The following is a 25,780-nucleotide window of genomic DNA, read 5'->3' as shown; positions in this document are numbered from 1 at the left end:
GGGGAAAGAATAGTCTTTCCAACAGATGATGCTGGCACGACTAGATATCTGCACAGAAAAAAAAGTTCCATAAGTAGGTCTTGAACTGAGAAAAGCACGCCGATTCTGTCTCCCTCTTCAGATGAGGAGCACACCACTGAACACCTGCCCAGCCCCCACGTGCCTCAGCCCCCGCAGGCTGTGTTCCCGGCATGCATCTGTGCAGCAGTGCTCCCCATTGTCCACCTGATGGAGGATGGTGAGGTGCGAGAAGATGGAGTAGCAGGTACAGTTTTCGTTTGTTTGTTTGTTTGCGGTACGCGGGCCTCTCACTGCTGTGGCCTCTCCCGTTGCGGAGCACAGGCTCCGGATGCGCAGGCTCAGCGACCATGGCTCGTGGGCCCAGCCGCTCCGCGGCATGTGGGATCTTCCCGGACCGGGGCACGAACCCATGTCTCCTGCATCGGCAGGCGGACTCTCAACCACTGCGCCACCAGGGAAGCCCAACAGGTATACAGTATTGACTAGTCAAAACCGTCAGTAACTCTAATAAATACTGAAGGCGTTCATCTGATAAAGAGCAGTAGGGTGCCCTCGAAGCCATGAACCACTGGCCACGTGTGGAGTTGTTTTATGGACATACTGTAATGACAAATTTGTAGTAGGCTGAACTAACACTACCACTTTCTCCACCTTTTCCTCCCACAAACTTTATGACCAAGATATTGCACTTAAAATAGGCAGTTTTTTCCAGGAGCGTTGTTTAGGACCATAGAACAGACCAACCCTCATTTGGCTACGGAGAAATCAAATAGTGATTTTGGCTACCTTAGAAATCTTAGCCATTGGCTTGACATCATTAATGCCATCTTTCTCACTTGATTTCCTTTCCAAAGGTAGTATGTAAAGAAAATAATTGAAAAATGAAATGATAAACTAGGGGTAAAGATGAGTTACATTTATCACAGATAACAGGTTAATATTCTTGATGTTATTTTTTTTTAAAAAAAGAACCTTTATAACTCAATAATGACATTTTTATACCCCAGTAGAGAAATGGACAAAGGATATAAACACACACTCTAACAGCCAATTAAATCTGTAAATAACACTGTTGTTTAAAACAACAGTGAAATCTTACATTTCATATAAAAAATTGCAAGGATTTTTTCAAAAGAAATTATGCATAGCTGGTAAAGATTCAGAGAAAAGATTATCCTCACACCTTGCTGACGGCAGTAAAAATTTAATGCAAGCATTCTGAAACAGTTTCACAGTATGCACCATAAGCCTTAAAAGTGTGTACACCCTTTGACACAGATTTTGGTATCTAGCAATTTCCTAAGGCAGTAATGAGGGGTGAATTAAGGTTTACAGAGAACGCTGTACCTTGTATAGTTTTAAAATAGCAAATATTCGAAAAGAGTTTAAATGTCCAACAATAAGCAATTAGTTAATCATGGTACCTCCATATGACAGCTTTCTGTGCACATTAGAAAAATATTAACATAAAAGTGTTCAATTTATAATTAAAAATGTGAGTACCAGAGAGTATTTTCTATATGATATTACTTAAAGATACATGTAAATATATATATTTCATATATATGAAAAAATATACTCTAAAATGTTTATAGTTGTTTTGGTGGTTGGTAGACTTATCAGTCTTATTCTCCTCTTTGTCTTTTTCTGTATTTCTCATGTTTTAAGCATTAAACTGCCGTACTTAGCAATTAGAATATAAATAGTGTTATAAAGATAGTTTTGCAACCAATTTCAACTTAACAAAAACCCACATCTATTTTAATTATTTATAAAGATACATGAAAGTTAAAGCTTATATTCACATCTGTTGTTATTTATTTATATAGCTCAATTTTAATTGGATGGTTAGCTTCTGAAGCAAAAAAAATTGGTATGATTTATTTTAAATATAGGCTGAAAAATAAATTTATGCTAAACTCTATATTCCTAGTTTAGAAAACTAAACTAAACCATTTAAACTGAAGATCATCTAATGCTTACCCCCTACTCACTTTTACCCACCTGCTTTCTTAGCCTGGGCACTTCAGGCAACCTTAGACTGACCACTTTTCCCAAAGAAGTAGCACTTTCTTTCACATTAGGAATAATTATTTATTCCTAAGACACCCTCATTAGAAGTGGGAACCCTAACTGTTACTGGCTCAACTATGTCATCTTGCTGTGGGAGTTATTATTTAAAACATTCATGTGAAGAATAAAAGGTCATGTCTAATTCATGTGCATTCTAAACAAAGCATATTTTCTAAACCAAATAATTACTTTAGGAATTTCTGCATACAATAAACAATGAAGTGGGACTTTAATAAATACTTACATTAGGGTAAGTTAACATTAGGGTAATTTCCAAAACAAAGATTCATAACTGTATTCTTTTTTTATTAAGATGTAATTGACATATAACATTGTGCTAGTTTTAGGTATACAACATAAACATTTGATATATGTATGCATTACAAAATGATTACCACAATAAGTTTAGTTAACATCCATCACCATACATAGCTACAACTTTTTTTTATGCTGGGAACTTTTTTTTTTTAATTTTTGGCTGCTTTGGGTCTTCGTGGCTGCACGTGGGCTTTCTCTAGCTGCGGCGAGCGGGGGCTATTCATCGCGGTGCGCAGACATCGAATTGTGGTGGCTTCTCTTGTGGAGCACGAGCTCTAGGTGCACGGGCTCAGTAGTTGTGGCCCGTGTGCTCTAGAGTGCAAATTCAGTAGCTGTGGCGCTCAGGCTTAGTTGCTTCACGGCATGTGGGGTCTTCCCGGAGCAGGGCTCGAACCTTTGTCCCCTGCATTGGCAGGCGGATTCTTAACCACTGTGCCACCAGGGAAGTCCTGAGGAGGGCTTTTAATAACTACTGTCTTAACAGCTTTCAAGTATACAATACAGTATTGTTAACGACAGTCACCATGCTGTACATTATATCCCCAGGATTTATTTATCTTATAACTGGAAGTTTGTAAACTTTGACCACCTTCCCTCCCCCCAGTACCCACCCCCCCACCTCTGGTAACAAATCTGTCCTATGTATCTATGAGTTTGGGTTTTTCTTAGATTCCACATGTAAGTGAGATCATACATTTTTCTCTCTCTGTCTGACTTCTTTCACTTTGCATAACACCCTCAAAGTCCATCCATATTGTCACAAATGGGAGGATTTCCTTTTTTATGGCTAAATGATATTCCATTGTATATCACAAATGCATTTTTAACAAAAGCAATGCTGATATTTAAAGGGCATCCTATACTCTTTTGTCACATTTTCCTTATAGGCTAAAATGTTCAGAAACAACAACAAAAAGAACAGATACCTGCCTTTCAATAGAAAAAGAGTTCACAGAACCTCTGTAAGGCAAGAATTTGAGAGAGACCTATTAAAGTTTAGTAAATTATTTGAATACTTTATCTAATAGATCTATCTCCATTTAAGATGAATATTCAATTTCCTTTCTCTTCTGAAGTGAGTGCTGTGGCCCAGCAAGTCTTATGGAATTGTCTAATTGAAGATCCATCAACAGTTCTTCGACATTTCCTGGAAAAACTGACCATCAGCAACAGACAAGTAAATTCCTCTTTCTTTATAGTGTAGCTGTGTAGCTATGTGTGTGAACATGGTTAAAAACAAGCAGTGGACTTTATAGTGACATGCATGCAACATTGGTGTCCTCTGACATATAGCCGAGAAGTACTTTGGATGATGATAATGATGAACAAATTAAACTTGGCTGTTTTCTTTTGAATTTCTCCATTCACTGATGTCTCCGTATGTATATGGTACCCTGCTAGTAATGACCCTAAGATACTGAAAGATTCTCAGTCTTTTCAACAAAGATTAAATTCAGTTTAATGTTTTCAGTGTTCGGTACGTTTACTGAATTCTGACTGGCTGGTAGTATGTGGTGCAGGTAGTATTGTTAGAGCATGTTGAAACTCTCCATGAATCAAAAAATCTAATTTATCAGGTCACCCTGTGAGAAGATTATGCCAAATAAAAGTCATTTTCTGAGCAATGGCAAAATACCCTGACGATTACAAATTATTTCTTCATTTCTGTGTTATGGTCCTGTTCACTGGAAGATTAAGTTTCTGAAAGGAAGGTTAATTAGAAACACCTCCATTTATTCTCTCTTGGCCCAGCTTTATCTCTTTGACTTGAAACGTAGGAAGCAGAACTGTGAAGTTCAATAAACCTAGTTTGTTTAATGGTTTCTTAAGATAGATCCTCCTCACATTTCCATCACACCTGGAAGCCACAGCAAACAGATGACTAGATGTACAGCTTTCCTGTGATTTGCCTGGGACCTATAGACACAGTCTGCATTTTTATTTAAAAGTTTGACTCTTGCTTAGTAATTTCATGTATTAGCTTCTAGGAGACGGTGTTACAGTTGGTTTAAACGCTATTTAACAAGTATCACAAATACCATATTAAAATTCTGAACATAAGGGAAATCAACATGTGGGCAAAAGTAAGAAAAATCCCCCTACCTTGCTTTTCAAGAAGTTAATTTTATTTCCTACAGCATGGCAGCTGAATAAGACCTAGAAATTCTGTTGTTCTTTCAGGATGAGTTAATGTACATGCTGCGCAAACTTCTCCTGAATATCGGAGACTTTCCTGCTCAGACCTCTCACATCCTATTCAACTACTTGGTGAGTTTCACCTCCAGTAGGTTATAAATATTCATTTCCAAGTAGGAAGCAACAATAAGAGAAAAAGATCTTAGGAGATTTCTTTTTTCAATAAGTTCCCATTAATTATATGACTGAAGGTGAATCATGGTCAGCTGAATTCACCACTGTTTGTATGGGGAAGTCCCTCCTCGCACAATCCTTGGCATGTGGTGGGCACTCAGTAAATGTCTCTTTCCTCTCTGTCTCCCTTTGGCATTGTAGAACTTCCTCATGTCGGTCCATAATTTTAGTTTTCTGTTGAAAAAATGTATATGTCGTTTTTTTTAAAATTCCTTTTTCTTTTAACACCTTTATTGGAGTATAATTGCTTTACAATGGTATGTTAGTTTCTGCTTTATAACAAAGTGAATCAGCTATACATATTCATATATCCCCATATCCCCTCCCTCTTGCGTCTCCCTCCCACCCTCACTATCCCACCCCTCTAGGTGGTCACAAAGCACGGAGCTGATCTCCCTGTGCTATGTGGCTGCTTCCCACTAGCTATCTATTTTACATTTGCTAGTGTATATATGTCAATGCTACTCTCTCACTTCATCCCAGCTTACCCTTCCCTTTCCCCATGTCAAGTCCATTCTTTACATCTGTGTCTTTATTCCTGTCCTGCCCCTAGGTTCTTCAGAACCATTTTGGTTTTTTTTTTACATTCCACATATGTGTGTTAGCATACAGTATTTGTTTTTCTCTTTCTGACTTACTTCACTCTGTATGACAGTCTCTAGGTCCATCCAGCTCACTACAAATAACTCAATTTCGTTTCTTTTTATGGCTGAGTAATATTCCATTGTATATATGTGCCATATCTTTATCCATTCATCTGATGATGGACATTTAGGTTGCTTCCATGTCCTGGCTATTGTAAATGTGCTGCAATGAACATTGTGGTACATGACTCTTTTTGAATTATGGTTTTCTCAGGGTATGCTAACACATATATATGGAATCTAAAAAAAATATATAGTTCTGATGAACCTAGGGGCAGGACAGGAATAAAAACCCAGATGTAGAGAATTGACTTGAGGACATGGGGAGGGAGAAGGGTAAGCTGGGATGAAGTGAGAGAGTAACATTAACATATATACACTAGCAAATGTAAAATAGATAGCTAGTGGGAAGCAGCTGCATCACACAAGGAGATCAGCTCCGTGCTTTGTGACCACCTAGAGGGGTGGGATAGCGAGGGTGGGAGGGAGATGCAAGAGGGAGGGGATATGGGGATATACGCAGACATGTAGCTGATTCACTTTGTTATACAGCAGAAACTAACACAACATTGTAAAGCAATTGTACTCCAGTAAAGATGTTAAAAAAAAATAGCAGTAAGTATTTTAGTGATGACATAAAAATATATGGCAACCTGTTCAGGCCAGTTTTCCCCTTGTCCCTTCTTCTGCTTACTTCCACTGAAAGTGTTAGAGAAGCATATGAACAGAGAATTCAAAGTCAAAAAAACAATATTTAATTAAGAAAATGAAAAGCCAAGGCAATGAGAATGTAAGCTCAGAATTACTGTGACTTTGTGACCACTTCCTGTTCTGACTTATAGGTAGGATTAATCATGTACTTTGTGCGGACCCCCTGTGAGTGGGGGATGGATGCCATTTCAGCCACTCTGACTTTCCTGTGGGAGGTGGTCGGTTACGTAGAAGGCCTGTTCTTCAAGGATCTGAAGCAGACCATGAAGAAGGAGCAATGTGAGGTCAAGCTCCTGGTGACCGCTTCAATGCCAGGTACTGCTTTTGGAAGACATAACTTTTTTAGGAGTATAAATAAGGCTTTTACAAACCAAGTCTCTTTCATTCATGAGAAAATTTTCTGACCCTGGGATTGAGTGCTTCAAAGAATTTTTGTTGGATACAATCTGAAGAAATACAATAGACCCTTTAAAAGTCAGCAATTGCCAGATGAAAAGGGAGACATCAGAACTGAGATCCACGTGAATCAGTACTTGAAGGACTGCCAAGGTTAAAGATTTATTTAAGTCTATTGCAGAGGGCCAGCTGAACTGAGAGCCTTTTTGAATGAATTTTTGGCACTGCAAGGAGAATACTATTGTTTGCATGGCAGGGACCCCAGACTTTTGTAAACTCACTGAGAGATGGCTTTATGAAAAATTGGAAAAGGGAAAAGCAGGAAGGAAAATTACAAAAAAACATGCAGTGTGATATAAACTCTAGGTACAATTCCTTTTCACTTTGGATAGCTTGCCTTTCTCGGAGATGAAATTTTGCCAAGCCTTTATCCTTGCGTAATGTCTAAGAAAATGTGAGAGAATACATGTACTGAAATAAAAAGGCAAAATTATATATAAATAAGAACACAGGTTCTGGCAGCAAAGAGGCCTATGTTAAAATCAGAGCACTGCCATTTATCATCTGTGTAATTAATATTAGCTATGAAAAAGGACATCACTTTTAAAGCTTTCTTTACTCACACGTACAATGGGAGTATGATTCGTACTTCATAATCGTGAGGAATAAATGAGTTTAGGTTTGTACAATACTAGCTGCCACACCTGACACGTGGTAAGCATTCAGTAAGTGGTGATGGTATATTTATGTGTCTATAGGTTGCTCAACAAAGAGATCAGCTTTTATCACAGCAAAGAAACATATTGTCAGGCATACACTTAAAAACAGCTCATTTTATATCAAGGTATATCATAATGTTCACTGTCTCACCAGCCAAGCAGAATACAGAAATTGTAAATTTAAACTACCTTTCAGGTACTTGTTTAGCTTTTGCTAATAGCTCTGTTTGTATCTTCTCAACCATTATTACCTCATCATCTCATTTAAAATAAAGGAATAGATTATTTGTTGGAATGCTTAAGGTTTGAATTCTGACTCTTCCACTAAATAAATGTGTCTTTGACTAAGTTACTTATAAGTTCTTATTTATAAGAATAAGTTCTCTCTGTTTCTTCATTTGTAGTGTGAAAATAATAATACCCATATCATAGGGTTGCTATGAGATTTAAATATGATTATGCACATAAAACCATTTAAAAGTATGGGGAACTCCATAAACGGTAGCTATGACTTTTAAATAATAAGTAAACATATTTAAAATATATATTTAGGGCTTCCCTGGTGGCGCAGTGATCGAGAGTCCGCCTGCCGATGCAGGGGACATGGGTTCGTGCCCCGGTCTGGGAAGATCCCACATGCCACGGAGCGGCTAGGCCCGTGAGCCATAGCTGCTGAGCCTGTGCGTCCGGAGCCTGTGCTCCACAACGGGAGAGGCCACAACAGTGAGAGGCCCACGTACCGCAAAAAAAAAAAAAAATATATATATATATATATATATTTAACTAGAAACAAAGGAGTGCAGTTAGTACAATGCACAAGTCGCATTAAACCCTCACTAGTAGTAATCATAATAAAAACATCAGCTTATTGGTAATATTTTAATAATTTGTGCTTTATCTATAAACTTTCTTATAGTAGAAGTCGGTTTATTATGATTTTTACCTTCTGTAGGTACCAAGACCTTGGTAGTTCATGGACAGAATGAGTGTGATATCCCAACCCAGTTACCAGTCCATGAAGATACTCAGTTTGAAGCCCTGTTAAAGGTAGGGATGACTTTTGACAGAAGTGATTTGTTTTTAATGCACAGTGGCTATGGCCACTTCACTGATCATCCAGTTTTGAATTAAATTGCCTTTCTCTAACTTCAAATGAATATATGCATTTATTTACCTCTTCTAGAATCTGCCCCACTCTTGTGTACTTCCTCTATTTCCTTGCATAATTTTCCCCACAGGGATGTAGGCAAGATCATGCTGGCTCCCTCTCAGTTACAGCAGCCACGTGACACTCCTCTTGAGATGCTGTGAATCCTGCTTAGGAGTATCCTGGCATCACTTGTGGCAGTTCTGGAGCCGCCCTGGGTTTGCACGCCAAGGGCACTGGGACAAACTCTAGGGGTCAGGTGACAGTCCATGCCAGAGACGCTTTTTGTGGCATCGAGTTGAAAATCCACAGTCTTGATTTGCCACTGACAGAAGTGATTGGAGAGGCAGAAAATATATACCTTAGAATAAACTAAGTGAATCAAGAAAGTATTTTTAATGGTTATGACAATTACGCCCCTTAAGAGATACGCAGTCCATTGTTACTCATGCCTGTGGGGTTGTTAAGGGAAAGTAGTAAGTACACTAGTGCAGTGATTCCCTGTTTATCTGGAGCCCAAACTTTCGGCCCAGAAAAGACCTCTGAGAAATTCAGTTTTGCAAGCCTGTGTATTTTATTTCAGTAGAAAGGGTCGTTAAGCCTCCTCCAGGCCTCACTCCTTCATCTCCAGAGCATCTCTCAGGCCCAGTGAAGCAAACTTTAACAGCCACTTCATTTTCCTACTCACTTTGGATGGTAGGATAGCATGAAGGCAGACAGTGAGTTCAAACCCAGCCTCCACCACAACCAGTGTTATCTAAATAAGTCAAACGACAGGCTCTCTCTAGTCTCAGTTTCTTTTTCCACAGTGCTCGATTATTAGCGCAGGTTATACAAGTTCTCTACATTGAAAGCATTGAGCATAGAATATAGTAAATAATAAGTGCTTAATCACTGTGCTTCATATTATTCTTAATGTTGCTACTAAACATGCTTTCTTCTGATATTGAGACCAGTAGATGCCACTGTGCCTTCACAGTTCATGACTCAAGTCTACATTGTAATTGTACCTCTTTTAGCTCTATGAGAACAGAGCAGATAGTTTGTATTACACTATCAGGCTTTTTTTAAATTGAGATATAGTTGATGTATAATATTATATACATTTCAGGTATAGAGCATAGTGATTCACAATTTTTAAAGGTCATATTCCATTTATAGTTATTCTAAAATATTGGCTATATTCTGTGTTGTACAATATATCCTTGTAGCTTATTTATTTTATGCATAGTCGTTTGCACGTCTTAACCCCCTACCCCTATCTTGCACTACCTTACACAATCAGTCTTTATGCTGTCATTTTTTTGGATAGCTGTGCGCATGTAAGTGTTCGTATATATGTGTGTGTATATAATATATATATGTATATATATGCACACATAATATATAAAATGTGTGTAAGATATAAATACATATATATTCCTTACAGGAAGTTACCTTGTTTTACGACATTTTTACCTTTCAGCTTACTGTTTGGCTCATAATACGATCTCAGTAAATGTTTATTAAAAATTGCTGTCGTTCTAGGAGTGTCTGGAGTTTTTTAATATCCCAGAATCCCAGTCTACACATTACTTTCTCATGGATAAACGATGGAACCTTATCCACTACAATAAGGTGAGACTGCAGTGATGACGCTCATGGAGAGCTGTGTCAAAAGCCCATTATGCCTTTCCGGAGGGCAGCTTCACTCAGGGGGGCGTCGCTGTTTATAGGTGAGGCGTATGGCCGCTTGGTTCACACCACCTCACTGCTGATGTATTAGCTTTGGACTGGCCACTTTACCTTTGTACCCTTCAGTTTCCTTGTCTGTAAAGGGAAGGTGATCATAGTAGCTACTTTAGGGTCGTTGTAATAATTAAAGGAGATAAGTAAGGCACTTCGTCACTCATCATTATTACATCTAGATGAACACTTAAGTTGCCCGTATTGTAAGTACACGTGTTTATTTGGAATGTTAACGTTGTTCTCGTGCCGCTTTCTACTACATTAAGCATGATTGTGGTAACGTGATCTAATGAACAAAGGAAACCTCAGGAAGACCACTGACATCACTTTACAGGGCTTTTCTTTTCTTCTTCAGAATGGGTTTTAGTAAATGGCCTCTGGCTCCTTGGCTCCTGACAGAGCATCCTGGACTTTGGAAAGCATACTCAGCCTGGGGAGATTGAAGCTTTCCCGAGGAGGGTGTTTATCTTCCCTAGGATTTTGTAGAATTGGGGAGCGTAAAATAGTAAGAATCTAAACCATCAGAAAATACATAACATGTTTGTCTGACCTTTGGGGAAAGAGGAAATGAGAGTCAGAGTTTAATTATTGGAACTCTTTTTGTCTTTGTGTAATCCCACCACAGACCTATGTTCGGGATATCTACCCTTTTAGGAGATCCGTGTCTCCACAGCTGAACCTTGTACATATGCATCCAGAGAAAGGACAGGAGCTCATTCAGAAACAGGTGCCTGACCACCACAGTTTTATTCTATTTTGTCATGTCATTGGGATAGATGATCTGTAAACGGTTGCCAGCCCTGAGATTCTGTTATGATCCTTTCTAGAGAGAGAATGATGGGCCCTTGGTCAATAGATCGTTCCCCAAAATAGTGTGTTAACCAAGTTTTATAAATTGGTTGAATAATGTAAAGGTATTAAGAAACACTCACTTGGAGAATGCTATGAGAAATCATTGGGGTATAAATAACAGAAATCTTCTAATTTATTTACCTACTAGTTCCTAAGTTTGGATTTTCACTCCACATTTTTGTAAAGCAGGATTGGAAGTACACATAGTGTAGCTATAAGAAGGTTGTCCCGGAAATTTATGCTAGCTGGAAAAAAATAAAAGGGGTCAATGTAGTGTGCCTGCAAAAGGCCCTGCACCAAGGTCCAGAGATTTGGACTCAGTCCCATCTCTGCCACTGACCAGGGATCTGACCTTGGACATGTTACTGACTGCTCTTAAAATAGGAGGAAACAGAATCAAGCAGCTGTACTTAGATTTAAGATTGAAGAACAGAATAATGTTTACACATCTCATCATAAATCAGACTTTGAGCTTAAGGAAATTCACTATTTTGCAAGCGAAATATAGCTGTAGTACACAATTCTAATAATGATACAATCTTAATATGGTCTTTGTGTTATATTCATTTATTTTTAATAAAATGTTGAAACACACTATTATTTCAGTTTTTCCGCATGTAGCAAGGATGCTATTCAAAAATATCTTCAGGGGATGGCATAGAATCCGACCGCTTAAGTAATTAAAAACATAGTATTAACTACCTAAATTGCATTTAGAAGAAAGAAAATAGTGAATGTATTACAAAGTGTGAGGTGTTGGGCAAAACTGTAAGACCTTAAATATAAATAATTCCTAAAACAATTCCCCACAAATTATCCCAGCCTCTGATTTTGGCAGCAAAATAATGAAAACCATAATCAATAACCGCACTTCACGAGTGTGTTTTTTTAGTCATGTTTAAGAACACAGTTTAAGAGAATAACATAAAATGGGGCCCTTACTCCAAGTTGGGATCTTAAGACTTCTTTCTAATTTCCTCAGGGAGATAATAATAGACAGACCTGTGGTTCTGGCTCTGAAGTCTCCTCCACAGCTGCTCACTGCTTATCATCTTCCTAGTCACATCCCCCTGCCCACTGATCAGCAACAGAAAAGGCACTAAGAGAAGGACCAAAAGATCCACGTTCACGTCATCTAAACTAAGGGCTAAAGGACCACCAATCTAGGTCCTATTAGCTTTTGTTCCAGGATAGGTTTTTCCTGGAGCCCATTTCAGTCTTTAAGAGGCAAACCCAGAAACAGCGTAAGGCATCAGTAGAAATGATAGAAGCAATTGGAACTGACTGGCTCCTGTTGGAGAAGGTCTTCTATATTATGACATCCAAACAAATGGGCTGTATTTACTACTGAACTGTTCTTGACAGTGCTTGCCTTGTTCTCCTCTTCTAGCTGGCAAACTCCATAAGAAACACTTCCTTCTGTAGGACAGATGCAGGAAGTGAGAGTCAATTAAGTATTGTTTGCTCTTTCTGTGTGGTAAAGAAAAAATATTTCTCTCCCATTTCACTTCCCCCATCTTTCAATTTTTAATCAGCCCGGTTTGCCATTAAGGTTTTCACTTCAGTTTCTTCACTCTTGGTAATTTCAGAATTGCCAATTCTACTTTTCATCTGCTCCTGCCTTTGCCGGTAGGTATTCACTCGGAAGCTGGAGGAAGTGGGGAGGGTTTTGTTTCTCATCTCCCTCACCCAGAAGATCCCCACAGCCCACAAGCAGTCCCACGTCTCCATGCTCCAGGAAGACCTCCTCCGACTGCCCTCATTCCCTCGAAGTGCTATTGATGCGGAGTTTTCACTCTTCAGTGATCCTCAAGGTATCAAGAAAGAAGCATTTCCTCTCTTGGGCTTCTTCTCCTGCCCTTCTTTTGTCCTCAGCTAGAGGACGTCTCTGTCTTAATCGGCAGACAGTTCTCTAAGCTAGTGGCTCTCAGCTCTGGAGTGAGCACAAGAATCACCTGGAGAACTTGATAAAACGCAGATTGCTGGGTCCCACCCTCCAGCCCCGAGTTTCTGATTCAGTAGCTCTGGAATGGGGCTTGGGAACTTGCATTTCTGACAAGCTCCCAGGTGAGGCGGGTGCTTCTGTGCCAAGGACCAAATCCTGAGACCACTGCTCTAAGCTAATCGTAAGCAATTGAAGGAAGCAGTGTGGTATTGTTAGGAGAGTACTTGACTAAGTGAAGAACAGATATTTATATGAAATTCAAGAGGAGGCAAAACGAATCTACAGTGACAGAAATCAGAACAGTAGTTACCTCTGGACTGGGGGGAATGGATTTCCCAGAAAGGGGTATGAGAGAACTTTCTCAGGTGATGAAAATGGTCTATACATTGATTGGCGTGTTCGTTACCTGAGTGGGTATTTTTGTCAAAATTCATTGAATTCTACATTTATGTTCTGTGCCTTTTACTCTATCTAAATTATACCTTCTTAATTAGAAAGTCTGGAGTCAGGGCCCAGTAATCTGTGTTTTTATAAGACCTCCAGGTGGTTTTGATGCCCGAGGAAGCTTGGGAACCATTATTCAAATTGAGAGAGAGAGACTGAGACAGAGAAATTGGAAGAGACCCATTTTGAAACCACGCTCTGTTACTCAGTTATTAATCTGGGACAGTTTACTTAAATCAGCATCCGTATGCTCTACATCTTCATCCAGAAGCTCCAGAGAAATAGTAGACACAGCTCTAGTCTGACCATGAGTTCAAAGACCAAGAACAAGTCCCAGCCCTGCCATTTTCTTAATAGCTTATTTTTTCTCAAAGCCACAGCTTATGCAGCAGCAAGACACTGCACCTGCCTGCCCCGTCTTGCCCACAGAGTTGAATCAAAGAGTTGATGAAGAAAGTACTTGGAGGGCTAGGAGGTGTCACAGCAATGGCTGCAATATTGCTCTGGGAAGCGTATCAGCAGTAGATCTTCATGTCCCTGAGCTGGAAACATCAGCGCCCTGGGGTTTGATCGCCCTCCACACTGACAGGATTGGCGTGGGGCTAATTCTGTCTCTGCTGTTTCATGTTTCACAGCTGGGAAGGAGCTGTTTGGCCTCGACACTCTTCAGAAAAGCTTGTGGATCCAGCTCCTGGAGGAGATGTTCCTGGGCATGCCGAGCGAGTTTCCCTGGGGAGATGAAATCATGCTTTTCCTCAACGTTTTTAACGGGGCTCTGATCCTGCACCCAGAGGACAGTGCCCTGCTCAGGCAGTACGCGGCCACCGTCATCAACAGCGCTGTGCACTTCAATCACCTCTTCTCCCTCAGCGGCTACCAGTGGATTCTGCCCACCATGCTGCAGGTGCACAGGCTGTCCTCTCCTGCCCATGGAACAGGTCAACAAGATCTGTACCAAAACTTTTAATGATGGAATTATCTTCTTTTATGACCTCAAAAGGCACCAAATGAACCCCCCCTAGAAACTTCCAAAAGGTCATAATATTCCATTCTATTCTGAGATCTCCCAGACCTGGGCTCTGCTTTCCCATTTCTTCTGGACCAGTGGTTCTCAAAGTGCAATCTCTGGAGCAACAGCTGCAGAAGCAGCAGCATCGCCTGGGGATTTGTTAGAAATGCACATTCTTGGGTTCCATCCCAGTGCTACTTAATCAGAAAGTCTGGAGTCAGGGCCCAGTAATCTGTGTTTTTACAAGACCTCCAGGTGGTTTTGATGCCCTAGGAAGCTTGAGAACCATTATTCAAATGTATGGCAAGCATTCAGTTGATGTTTCTCCCAAGAGAGTCTCCAACCTCTATCTGAATAGAGATTTTCATTGCCATTAAATTTGGTATGACAAGGTTGGAGGAGGTGAATGTAGCAGGAACAGTTTTCACTTAGTCATGCCTAATGTGTACATGGCTACAGTTAGGAGTACTGAATAAAGTTCAGAAGGGGCCTTGAGGGCTCATCCTACTTCTTATTTTTATGGAAATTTTAATAAAATTATGGAAGTAATGCATGTTTGTGTAAAGTGGCATTTGCTCAACTACAGGGGCAAGAAATTGACTTTTTTTTCTCTTTTTTTTTTTTGCAGTACGCGGGCCTCTCACTGTTGTTGCCTCTCCCATTGTGGAGCACAGGCTCCGGACATGCAGGCTCAGCGGCCACAGCTCACGGGCCCAGCCGCTCCGCGACATGTGGGATCTTCCCGGACCGGGGTACAAACCCGTGTCCCCTGCATCAGCAGGCGGACTCTCAACCACTGCGCCACCAGGGAAGCCCAAGAAATTGATTTTTAATATCATCAGGGCACTCTGTCCTATTTTTAGATAGTTGGAATTTCCTGTATAACTTTTTAAATAATTATCAAAAACAATAAATGCTCATTATAAAATTCGAAAGATAAAGAAAAGTTTAAAGAAGAAAATAAAGATCACCCATGGGGCTTCCCTGGTGGCGCAGTGGTTGAGAATCTGCCTGCTAATGCAGGGGACACGGGTTCGAGCCCCGGTCTGGGAAGATCCCACATGCCGCAGAGCAACTAGGCCAGTGAGCCACAACTACTGAGCCTGCACGTCTGGAGCCTGTGCTCCGCAACAAGAGAGGCCACGAAAGTGAGAGGCCCGCGCACCGCGATGAAGAGTGGCCCCCGCTTGCCACAACTAGAGAAAGCCCTCGCACAGAAACGAAGACCTAACACAGCCAAAAATAAATAAATAAACAAATGTGGGGTTTAAAGAAAAAAGAATATTATTTAAAAAAAAAAAAAAAGATCACCCATAATCCTCCCCCTAGATAACCATCGTTTACACATCTTGAAAATCTTGGTACTCTCTCCTACTTTTTCTAAAACAGAAGTTGAATCGTACCATATATTCAAGTTTGTTACCTACCTTTTTTAATGTGACACTAAGAATATTGTGGGAGTTTTCCCTGTAGCACTATATAGCATCTTTTAAAATATAACTGATAGTATTCTGTTGAATGCATATACATAATACACTTAACCCCTATTTATGAATAATTTGTTTCAAATTTTCTACTATTTTAAGCAACCTTGCAGCAGTCATTATTGTATATATTATATCTTTGTACATTTGTCTGTTTTCTTAAGATAAATCACTAGTCACAAACTTCCCGAGAAAAAAATATATTTATATTTTTAGGATTAAATATAAATATACATATATATATATATAAGTATATAATATATATATATAAGTATATAAATATATATATATATAAAACATATCTATATTTTTAGGATTTTTATGTATATTGCCAGATCTCTCTCAAGAAGGTATATACCATTTTACACTCCCCTCCATCAGTTTATGAAGTTAGTCATTTCCGTCCATGCTTCCCATGGCTATGAGTTTTAAAAGCAAACACAACTCTAGTAGGCTGTTAAGGAATTTTCTGAATATGGTGACATTTTTCCATAGGTGTACTCTGACTATGAAAGCAATCCCCAGTTGCGTCAAGCCATTGAATTCGCCTGCCATCAGTTCTACATTCTACACCGGAAGCCCTTTGTGCTCCAGCTGTTTGCAAGTGTGGCCCCTCTCCTGGAGTTTCCTGTGAGTAAGCTCTGTGGAAATAAAGACCAACCCAACGAGGAAAGCAAAGTCTGTTTATTCAGAGCTTACTACAGCAAGGGATTCCTGGGCTGGTTACTACAGATTGTAGATCAGTTCTATATTTATGTATGGCCTGGTCATTGTGCATTTGTATAATCAGTCTCTCAGCTCTCTTTATTCAAGCAATGGAATATAAATACCAAAAATTATTTCTCTTTCAACAAGAAAATCTTCTCTCTTCAACGTTTCTCTTCAACCCTTATTTCGGCCCCTAGGATGTAAATAGATCAACTCTCTGGATTTTTATACTCAGTTAATGAAAGGATGGAAAATGGAAAATGATAAAAGGAAGAGTTCCGGATTCTCATTTTTTTCTGTCACTCTCTAGCACTTACCCTGCTTTATTTTTATTTTTCTGCAGAGCATTTATATCATATCACATGTAATATATGTATTTGTTTCACTAATATGTATCTTTACCACACACCACAATAGAATTTGAGCTCCGTTAAAACGAGACATTTGTCTGGTTTTTGCTTGCCTTTTGCTTGTTTTTAGTTGTTGTTTTGTTTGTTTTTGTTTTGCTGTAACTGCAGTGCACAAAATGGTGCCTGGCACATAGTAGGAATTTAATGAGGTTTTTTTTAAATTAATTTTTATTGGAGTATAGTTGCTTTACAATGTTGTGTTAGTTTCTGTTGTAGAGCAAAGTGAATCAGCTATATGTATACATATATCCCCTTTTTTGGATTTCCTTCCCATTTAGGTCACCACAGAGCATTGAGTAGAGTTCCCTGTGCTATATAGTAGATTCTCATTAGTTATCTATTTTATATGTAGTAGTGTATATATGCCAATCCCAATCTCCCAAGTCATCCCACCACCACCCCTTCCCCCTTGGTATCCATACATTTGTTCTCTACGTCTGTGTCTCTATTTCTGCTTTGCAAATAAGATCATCTGTACTGTTTTTCTAGATTCCACATATATGCATTAATATATGATATTTGTTTTTCTCTTTCTGACTTACTTCACTTAGTATGATAATCTCTAGGTCCATCCATGTTGCTGCAAATGGCATTGTTTCATTCTTTTTATGGCTGAGTAATATTCCATTGTATATATATATACCACATCTTCTTTATTCATTCCTTTGTCAATGGACATTTAGGTTGCTTCCATGTCCTGGCTATTGTAAATAGTGCTGCAATGAACATTGGGGTGCATGTATCTTTTTGAATTAGAATTTTCTCTGGATATATGCCCGGAGGATTTGTTGTTTTAATGAATGAATCAAAGTCATTTTACAGAGATTTGAGACGGTAAATATCTCCATTCTGGAGATAGATTATCAACAAAGACCTGTAAAATTCCCAGGGTTGTCAAAAAATTCATCTGTTTCTCAAACATATTTGATGTATTCAACCAATCCATTATGGAAATTTGCGGGGGAATGCTGAGTCCCATTATCATAGACCAGAGAAAACATAGGCATGAACTTTACTGGCAGTTCACATGTTGCTGTATTTTTATGAGTTTCCACAAATATCTCTTTTGTACTAGATTAGCATTTAATAGATCCCTTAAAACTCAGGTGTTCACTCCATACAGTAGCATGGTTGGATGCAGAATTCTGTAAGCTGAATACTTCCTAGATATTGTTATCAATGGCAGTATTTATGAAACTTGTATTTCTGATCAAACCATATTAGTACTGATGTAGGAATTAATAAACTAAAATGGCTTTTCTTTTGTTTTTAATTGAAGTATAGTTGATTTACAATGTTGTGTTAATTTCTGCTGTACAGCAAAATGATTCAGTTATACATATATATATATATATACATCTTTTTTATATTCTTTTCCATTATGGTTTATCACAGGATATTGAATATAGTTCCCTATGCTATACAGTAGGACCTTGTTGTTTATCCATTCTATATATAATAGTTTGCATCTGCTAATCCCAAACTCCCAATCCATCCCCCTTCACCCTCCTTGGCAACCACAATTCTGTTCTGTGTCTGTGAGTCTATTTCATAGGTAAGTTCATTTGTGTCATATTTTAGATTCCACATATAAGTGATATCATATGGTATTTGTCTTTCTCTTTCTAACTTCAATTAGTATGATAATCTCTAGGTCCATCCATGTTGCTGCAAATGGCATTATTTCATTATTTTTATGGCTGAGTAGGATTCCATTGTATATAGGTACCACATCTTCTTTATCCATTCATCTGTCGATGGACATTTAGGTTGTTTCCCTGTTTTGGCTACTGTGAATAGTGATGCTATGAACATATGGGTGCATGTGTCATTTTGAATTAGAGTTTTCTCTGGGTATATGCCCACGAGTGGGATTGCTGTATCATATGGCAACTCTATTTTTAGTTTTTTTTAGGAACCTCCATTCTGTTTTTCACAGTGGCTGCACCAACTTACATTCCCACCAACAGGGTATGAGGGTTCCCTTTTCTCCACACCCTCTCCAGAATTTGTTATTTGTAAACTTTTTAATGATGGCCTAAAATGGCTTTTCTTTGTACAGGATGCTGCCAATACTGGGTCCAGCAAAGGCGTGTCAGCTCAGTGCCTGTTTGACTTGCTGCAGTCGCTGGAGGGGGAGACCACGGACATCCTAGACATCTTAGAGCTGGTCAAAGCTGAGAAGCCTCTTAAGTCATTAGGTAAAAGCAAAACTTGCCTTGGCATTCTTTTTCTTTTTGTAATCTTTCTTTTTGTAAACGACCTTATACTGAATATTTTGAGCTAAATCAAAATAGCAAAAATAAGTGGAACGGTGATATAAATTAAATGAGTACATTTTCCTATCTCCTGTTTTTCTTAAATTTCTTGTAAATCTTAAAATGTAAAGGATTCTCTGCCATGAAAATTGTATTAAAAGGGGGCCTCAATAGACCACTGTAGTTTTCAGAAAATTGGGTTTTCCTGGGCAATTCTAAGTGAATAACCCTTTAAGACAGGCTTTTATTATCATGGAATGTCTACAATTAGAGGTATTCAAAGATGAAGTCTCATGTCTTACCTTAGAGCATCCAAATATCCTTCTATTAGATGAGTTTTTTTAAACTACCAAAAAAAAGCACTTTTATTTGTCATCTGATTATTCAAAAATAGAACAGAATTTTTAGTCCCTTTAGATGAGGATATTAAGTGTTCACAGTTTAGGAATAAAGTCTAACAAGGAAATGCCTACAAAATATAACTGGAAAGAAAGTGTTAGGAGTGATAAATTCTTCTTTATCCCTGGTGGAATCCACTCTGATTGTGTGCCTTGCCCTTCTGTCCCTTCAGATTTCTGCTATGGAAACGAAGACCTGACTTTCTCTATAAGTGAAGCCATTAAGCTCTGTGTTACTGTGGTGGCATATGCTCCTGAGTCATTCAGAAGGTAACTGCAGCCTTTTAGTCCATGCCTTGTAATAAGTAAGTATGGCAAAGGAAATAAAATTAAGCGACTACAAAGGTTATGTTTGCTAAGATTAGCCTGTAATGTTCTGGCAAGTATGTTTTCAAAAACTAAATTTAGGGAACTTGTCATAGCAGAGGTTATGAAAAATACAGTAAATCTTCATCAATTTGAAATCCCCTAATTTGGAAATTGTGAAGTGGCTAAGATGTTTTAGTCTTGTTTAGGAAATATCCTCACATGTAACAGAAATTAATAGCAAATAAAATTTCAGAAAAGACATTTAAGCTACTTAAGAAAACTCATTTCAAGGAGCAATAAGAACTTGTGTCCCACAAAGAGCAGGAAGAGAAATCTTGCCTGTCATTTTGCCAAGTGCAAGGAATCCAAAGGACTCACCATGGCGAGTGTTATTTCCAGTTCTAGGATGTTGGCTCTGACCTGATTTTATTTACATATATATATATTGTGTATATATATATATATATATATATATATATATATATATGTAAAATATGTGAAGTGAAAATCAGCCTCATCTCTCTATTAAAATAGGTATTCTAAAGGCAGAGACAATAATTCAAATGAATTATGGATAACCCCTTTTTATGTAATGTACATGCTTAAAGATAAGAGCTGCATTCCTTCCAAATGTTCCATAATTCTGGCTTAACCAGCCCTATGGCCTTCCCTCCTCTTCCTCAATTCAACATTAGGAAATCTCTCCCTCTTAATTTCTCAATCTACTTTGATTTTTTCTTGTAATATCTAACCCATAAACAAAGCATTCGATTGTATTCTACCATATTCTTAGTATATGTGATACATCTTCCAATGCCTAATACAGTGCTGTATTCCATATATGATATAACAATATAAATTTATAAAATGAATGAATCAGGTAACAGCCAACTGTTTCCATGTTCCTATTTCTCTCATTTGTAATTCTTCTTGCATAGGCCTTTGTGGTGAGAAAATAGTTTGAAAATAAAAATATGGATTAGTCATAAACATAGCACAGTTTTTGCCTCAACTTTCTTTCTTTTGAGAGAAGGATGGGCTAATGAATTATTCCAGGGTATTGCTCCTCTGTTAAGACTGCCAGATCTAGGTAGGTTATCACCTTTCTGATGTAAATTCAAAGAACTGAGACTACAAACTCCTGTCACACGGGAATAAAATATAAATCTTATCTGAGTGTGAACTCAGGGTTGCTGGCTCTGATCTAACCCAGAGTCACGCGCATTGGTCCTGCCTCCTGGGACCAGCTGTTGATCTCATGTGCTCAGGGTGAGCTGTGACTCTGACTCAGGTTTGAAGTGACAGGGAAGATGACTAGTGATTCTCCTGGTGAAACCAACAGAGAACTAACGCTTGTCTATTCATACCAGTCCAGTTCTAACCTAATACAAGCCTATCCTGAAACATCTATAGATCGGGTGATTTATGGAACACTAGATAGAAATGTATAACTGATCTGAAAGTAAAGCATAGTGGTCTACTTGGGATCTAAAGATTGCTTGGGGCTTACAGATTTCCACATTACTTAAAATTCTTAATTCTCTCTGTTTGATCAAATCTCCTTATCAGTTTCTCATATTCCTCCTTAAATCTACTTCTGGTTTTCAATTAGTGTAGAAAAATATTGACCCAACTATTGCAACTCTACTATTTTAACCCAGTGGATATTTTGACCCCAAGGATATTTTGACTACGACTTTATAAATACAAACATCTTAATCATAATTATACCTATAAATTTTCATTAAGGGATTATTTTCTAATTTATTTATGCCAGTTTAATTCCTCAGTCAGTTTATGTTGCAAATAAGCCACTTTCAACTTTTCATTTTATCAAAGTTCTTTTCATTGAAATTATTTTCTTTCTATGTAAAATTTATAATGAAGTTTACATTCATTGATTAAGTTTTAGGGGAGGACTTATTTTATCTTGGTCTGTATCAAACTTTGCTCATTAGAGTTTCTGTCATTTTGAGCTTTTGTGTTTCAGGTTTTGATCATTACTGCAGTTTCCCCAAGTCAAATTTCAACGGTGCCCATAAGATGTAGTTTCTTAATGTAGAATAAACATCTGAAGCAGGATGTTTATTAAATAACAAATTCTACTCAGTGGTGTTTTAACAATTGTCAGTTTTATTTTATATCAAAAATTCTTTCAGAATAGTTATTATGAATTGGATAAAAGACTGGGAATTTGTATTTTTAAAGTAATCAATGAAAAAAGCAGCAGACAACTGGTCAGGTATTCCCAGACTGCTTTATTATTCGGGATTAATCTTAGAGTGTAATACCATTATTTAATATTCTTCCATCAGTTTGTTCATTATGCACTATCTCCTCACACACCGCTGGGACAGAGAGAGCAGATGGTAGGGTCAGAACATCCCGCTGACAAGCAGGGTGACCTCCGCCCCATCTCCACAGTGCATTTCCCGGTCCCCCCACTGCAAATAATCTCTCCTGCCTCCGGTCCCAGAGCAATTTATTTTGAAGTTTTCCCTTATGAAATCTGTTGCTCAGCCATCTCGAGGCGCTGAGCCAAGTCACCTTACCTCATCCTGCCTCTTACCTACCAAGTCTGTAAACATGAGGAGCCACCTGAAGAAAACGCGTACAGTTTATTCTTACCACAGCCTCTGGTGGAAATCTCTGCTCTCCTTGCCTGAGCTGAATATCACAGCCATCTGCAGGGTCCTCTTTATCCTTTCTCAGAAACTCCTGAAACGGTGTCAGTCATAAGAGTTGAGGTTTCTGGAAGGATCCAGTGAAGAGTGACTTCTTTCTTGCCCATGTTCTAAATAAATGAAGGCAGGCAGAAGGGAGGTTGAAATATCACCTTTAGTGCTGAGAAAGATTAAGTAGGGGAATCAGGCTTGAAACAGGACTGCCCTGAGAACTCACAGCAGAGGATAGAAGCCCTGTTGGCAGGCTTTTGCAGGAAAAGGAAAAGAGCTGAGCTGATTTTGCCCAGTATGTCTATATCAATTTGCCCCTCAGGTAAGTCTTTGTCTTCTCCAGAACCGAATGAGTAAAAGGGCAAAGAGGAACCGGGATTGATATTGACTGAACTCTCTCTGCTGGAAGGAAGCATAAGGGATGAATAAAATATGCCACCCCCATCCCCAACATTCCCACCTTATTCTGTCTTAAGCAATGGGGATTAAACTCTGTGCCCCTGGTCAACCCTGCCTCAGGAGGGCAAATCTACCCTCTCTCAGGACGGTCTTCATCCTACTTTCCTTAGGCTCCTCCTACAATATCACAGCTCCATAAAAGGTTCAAAAATGGATCAAAACCTTACATTAACTTAACTCCAAGTCCACTCGATTCCTGAGTGTCAAAATACCCCCTCTTCTATTTTCCACTCCAAGCATATCCAGTACCATGTTATTAGGGTGTATCAGAGATTCTGCAGTGCGATTAAGTGATAACATGAAGACACTGCAATAACAAAATGTATAAAGATTCTCTAATATTAAAATGCTAGCAGCATAGAGAAGCCCTAAATTTGACTAAAAAATCCTCGCATTATCAAATTCCCAATGAGCTATGAAAGACACTTTCAAGTTAAAATCCAAACACATTGAAATCAAAAGGAATTAGAGTTCACAATCAAATTCTCTTGTCATTGTGAGTTAAAAGCCAGAGTCCAATACTGTTAAGCTAAATTAAAAATTTTTAAAAAAACCTCCCTAATACCTTATTCTGCTCTGTTTAAGCCAGAACTGTTCTTAATTCCTGCGTGGAGCCAGGATCTCTTAAGTAGTTGTTCCCTAGGATATGTTTCATGGGAATAAATTCAATTCTTACAAGACTTCAACATTTGTATACCAAGTCCCTGTTGTGCTTAAATTTTTTTTAAATAATGTATTTTATTTAAATATTCATACAAGAATGTTTTTACAAATTGTAATTTTATAGTTTAATGAATGTATACAAAGTTAACACATCAGTGTAACTACCACTCAAATTGAAAAATCAGATAAAAGAACCACTATCCTGATTTCCAACATCACAAGTCAGCTTTGTCTGTTTCTGAACTCAACTACAATGAAATAATATGGTAGGTATTTTTTAATGTCTGACTTCTGTTATTCAGTATTATTTCATGAGATTCATCCACGCAATCGTATATAACAGTAGTTCTTCATTTGTCTATAATATTCTATTGTATGGCTATGCTGCAATTTGTGTATTTCTTCTTTTGTTGACAGACATTAGTGTTGTGTCCAGTTTGAAGCTATTAACCAGTAATGCGGCAGTGAACATTTTTATATATGTCTTTGTGCGCACATATATATGCGTCTCTGTGGGTAGAAATGCTCTGCTAGATCATGGAGTCTGTATATGTTTTGCTTTAGTAGATACTACCAAAAAGTTTTCCAGAGGGCTTGTATCAGTTTTCACTCCCACCAGCAGTGTATAGGTGTTCCAGTACTCTACAGCCTCATCAACACTTTGTCAGTCTTTTTTATTTTAACTGTTTTTTTGGCTTATAGTGATACCTCATTGTGGTTTTGATTTCCATTTCCCTCCAGCAAATGAAAAGGTTTGGAAGCCTTTCAGATTGTTTACTGGAATTTGGATATCTACTTTTGCAAGGGACCTATTGAAGTATTCTACCTATTTTTAAATGAGATTATCAGTAATTTTTATTTGAGATATAGAATTTTTTTTAAAGAGTGTGATATAAATACATTTTAACTTATATAGAGTGGTGTTGCTGGTAAACATTTAACAACCAACTCTCTGGGAGTAAGAGTTTCTGATGTGTAGCATTGCCAATTTGCCAATATGTAGCAATTGCTGAATACAAAATACCAGAATGACATCATTGAATGTGGTGCTGGAAAGAGATGCTTACGGTAGGCCTTTTTCTTTAAATTAATTTTTATTGGAGTATAGTTGCTTTATGATGTTGTTAGTTTCTGCTGTAAAGCAAAGTGAATCAGCTATACATATACCTCCTCTTTTTTGGATTGCCTTCACATTTAGGTCACCACAGAGCATTGAGTAGAGTTCCCTGTGCTATACAGTAGGTCCTCATTAGTTATCTATTTTACACATAATATCAGTAGTGTATATCTGTTAATCCCATCCCAATCTCCAAGTTCATCCCGTCCCCCCCTTCCCCCTTGGTATCCATACGTTTGTTCTCTATGTCTGTGTCTCTATTTCTGCTTTGCAAATAAGAACATCTATACCATTTTTCTAGATTCCACATATGTGTTAATATACAATATTTGTTTTTCTCTGTCTCTCTTACTTTACTCTGTATGAAGTGAAGTCTTACAGTCTCTAAGTCTGTCCACATCTCTGCAAATGATCCAATTTCGTTCCTTTTTATGGCTGAATAATATTCCAGCGTATATATGTACCACATCATCTTTATCCATTCCTCTGTTGATGGACAATTAGGTTGCTTCCATGTCCTGACTACTGTAAATAGTTCTGCAGTGAACCTTGGGGTGCGTGTATCTTTTTGAATTATGGTTTTCTCTGGGTATATGCCTGGTAGTGGGACTGCTGGGTCATATAGTAGTTTTATTTTTAGTTTTTTAAGGAACCTCCATACTGTTCTCCATAGTGGCTACATCAGTTTACATTCCCACCAACAGTGTAAGAGTGTTCCCTTTTCTCCACACCCTCTCCAACATTTGTTGTTTTTGGATATTTTGATGATGGTCATTCTGACAGGCGTGAGGTGATACTGCTTTGTAGTTTTGATTTGCATTTCTCTAATAATTAGTGATGTTGAACATCTTTTCATGTGTTTGTTGGCCATCTGTATGTCTTCTTTGGAGAAATGTCTGTTTAGGTCTTCCACCCAGTTTTT

At 38.3% G+C, this 25,780-nt stretch overlaps 1 protein-coding gene across 3 annotated transcripts in view; it reads left to right on the top strand.

The window, feature by feature from the left end:
* Nucleotides 1-25,780, top strand: part of UNC80 (unc-80 homolog, NALCN channel complex subunit) — a 238,834-nt gene that overhangs the window by 171,710 nt on the left and 41,344 nt on the right. For all 3 annotated transcript variants that reach the window (XM_019938890.2, XM_033860390.1, XM_019938888.3), the window contains 12 exons: nt 122-265; nt 3,489-3,589; nt 4,594-4,680; nt 6,269-6,452; nt 8,205-8,299; nt 9,927-10,016; nt 10,753-10,854; nt 12,613-12,793; nt 14,004-14,272; nt 16,357-16,491; nt 19,042-19,180; nt 19,809-19,905. In XM_019938890.2, coding sequence (XP_019794449.1) covers nt 122-265; nt 3,489-3,589; nt 4,594-4,680; nt 6,269-6,452; nt 8,205-8,299; nt 9,927-10,016; nt 10,753-10,854; nt 12,613-12,793; nt 14,004-14,272; nt 16,357-16,491; nt 19,042-19,180; nt 19,809-19,905 — 1,624 coding nt within the window. The remainder of the gene's footprint in view (nt 1-121; nt 266-3,488; nt 3,590-4,593; nt 4,681-6,268; nt 6,453-8,204; nt 8,300-9,926; nt 10,017-10,752; nt 10,855-12,612; nt 12,794-14,003; nt 14,273-16,356; nt 16,492-19,041; nt 19,181-19,808; nt 19,906-25,780) is intronic.

Source organism: Tursiops truncatus, chromosome 7 (genome assembly GCF_011762595.2).
Source record: "Tursiops truncatus isolate mTurTru1 chromosome 7, mTurTru1.mat.Y, whole genome shotgun sequence".
Classification (NCBI taxonomy): Eukaryota; Metazoa; Chordata; class Mammalia; order Artiodactyla; family Delphinidae; genus Tursiops; species Tursiops truncatus.
This window is presented reverse-complemented; position numbering and strand designations above follow the sequence as displayed.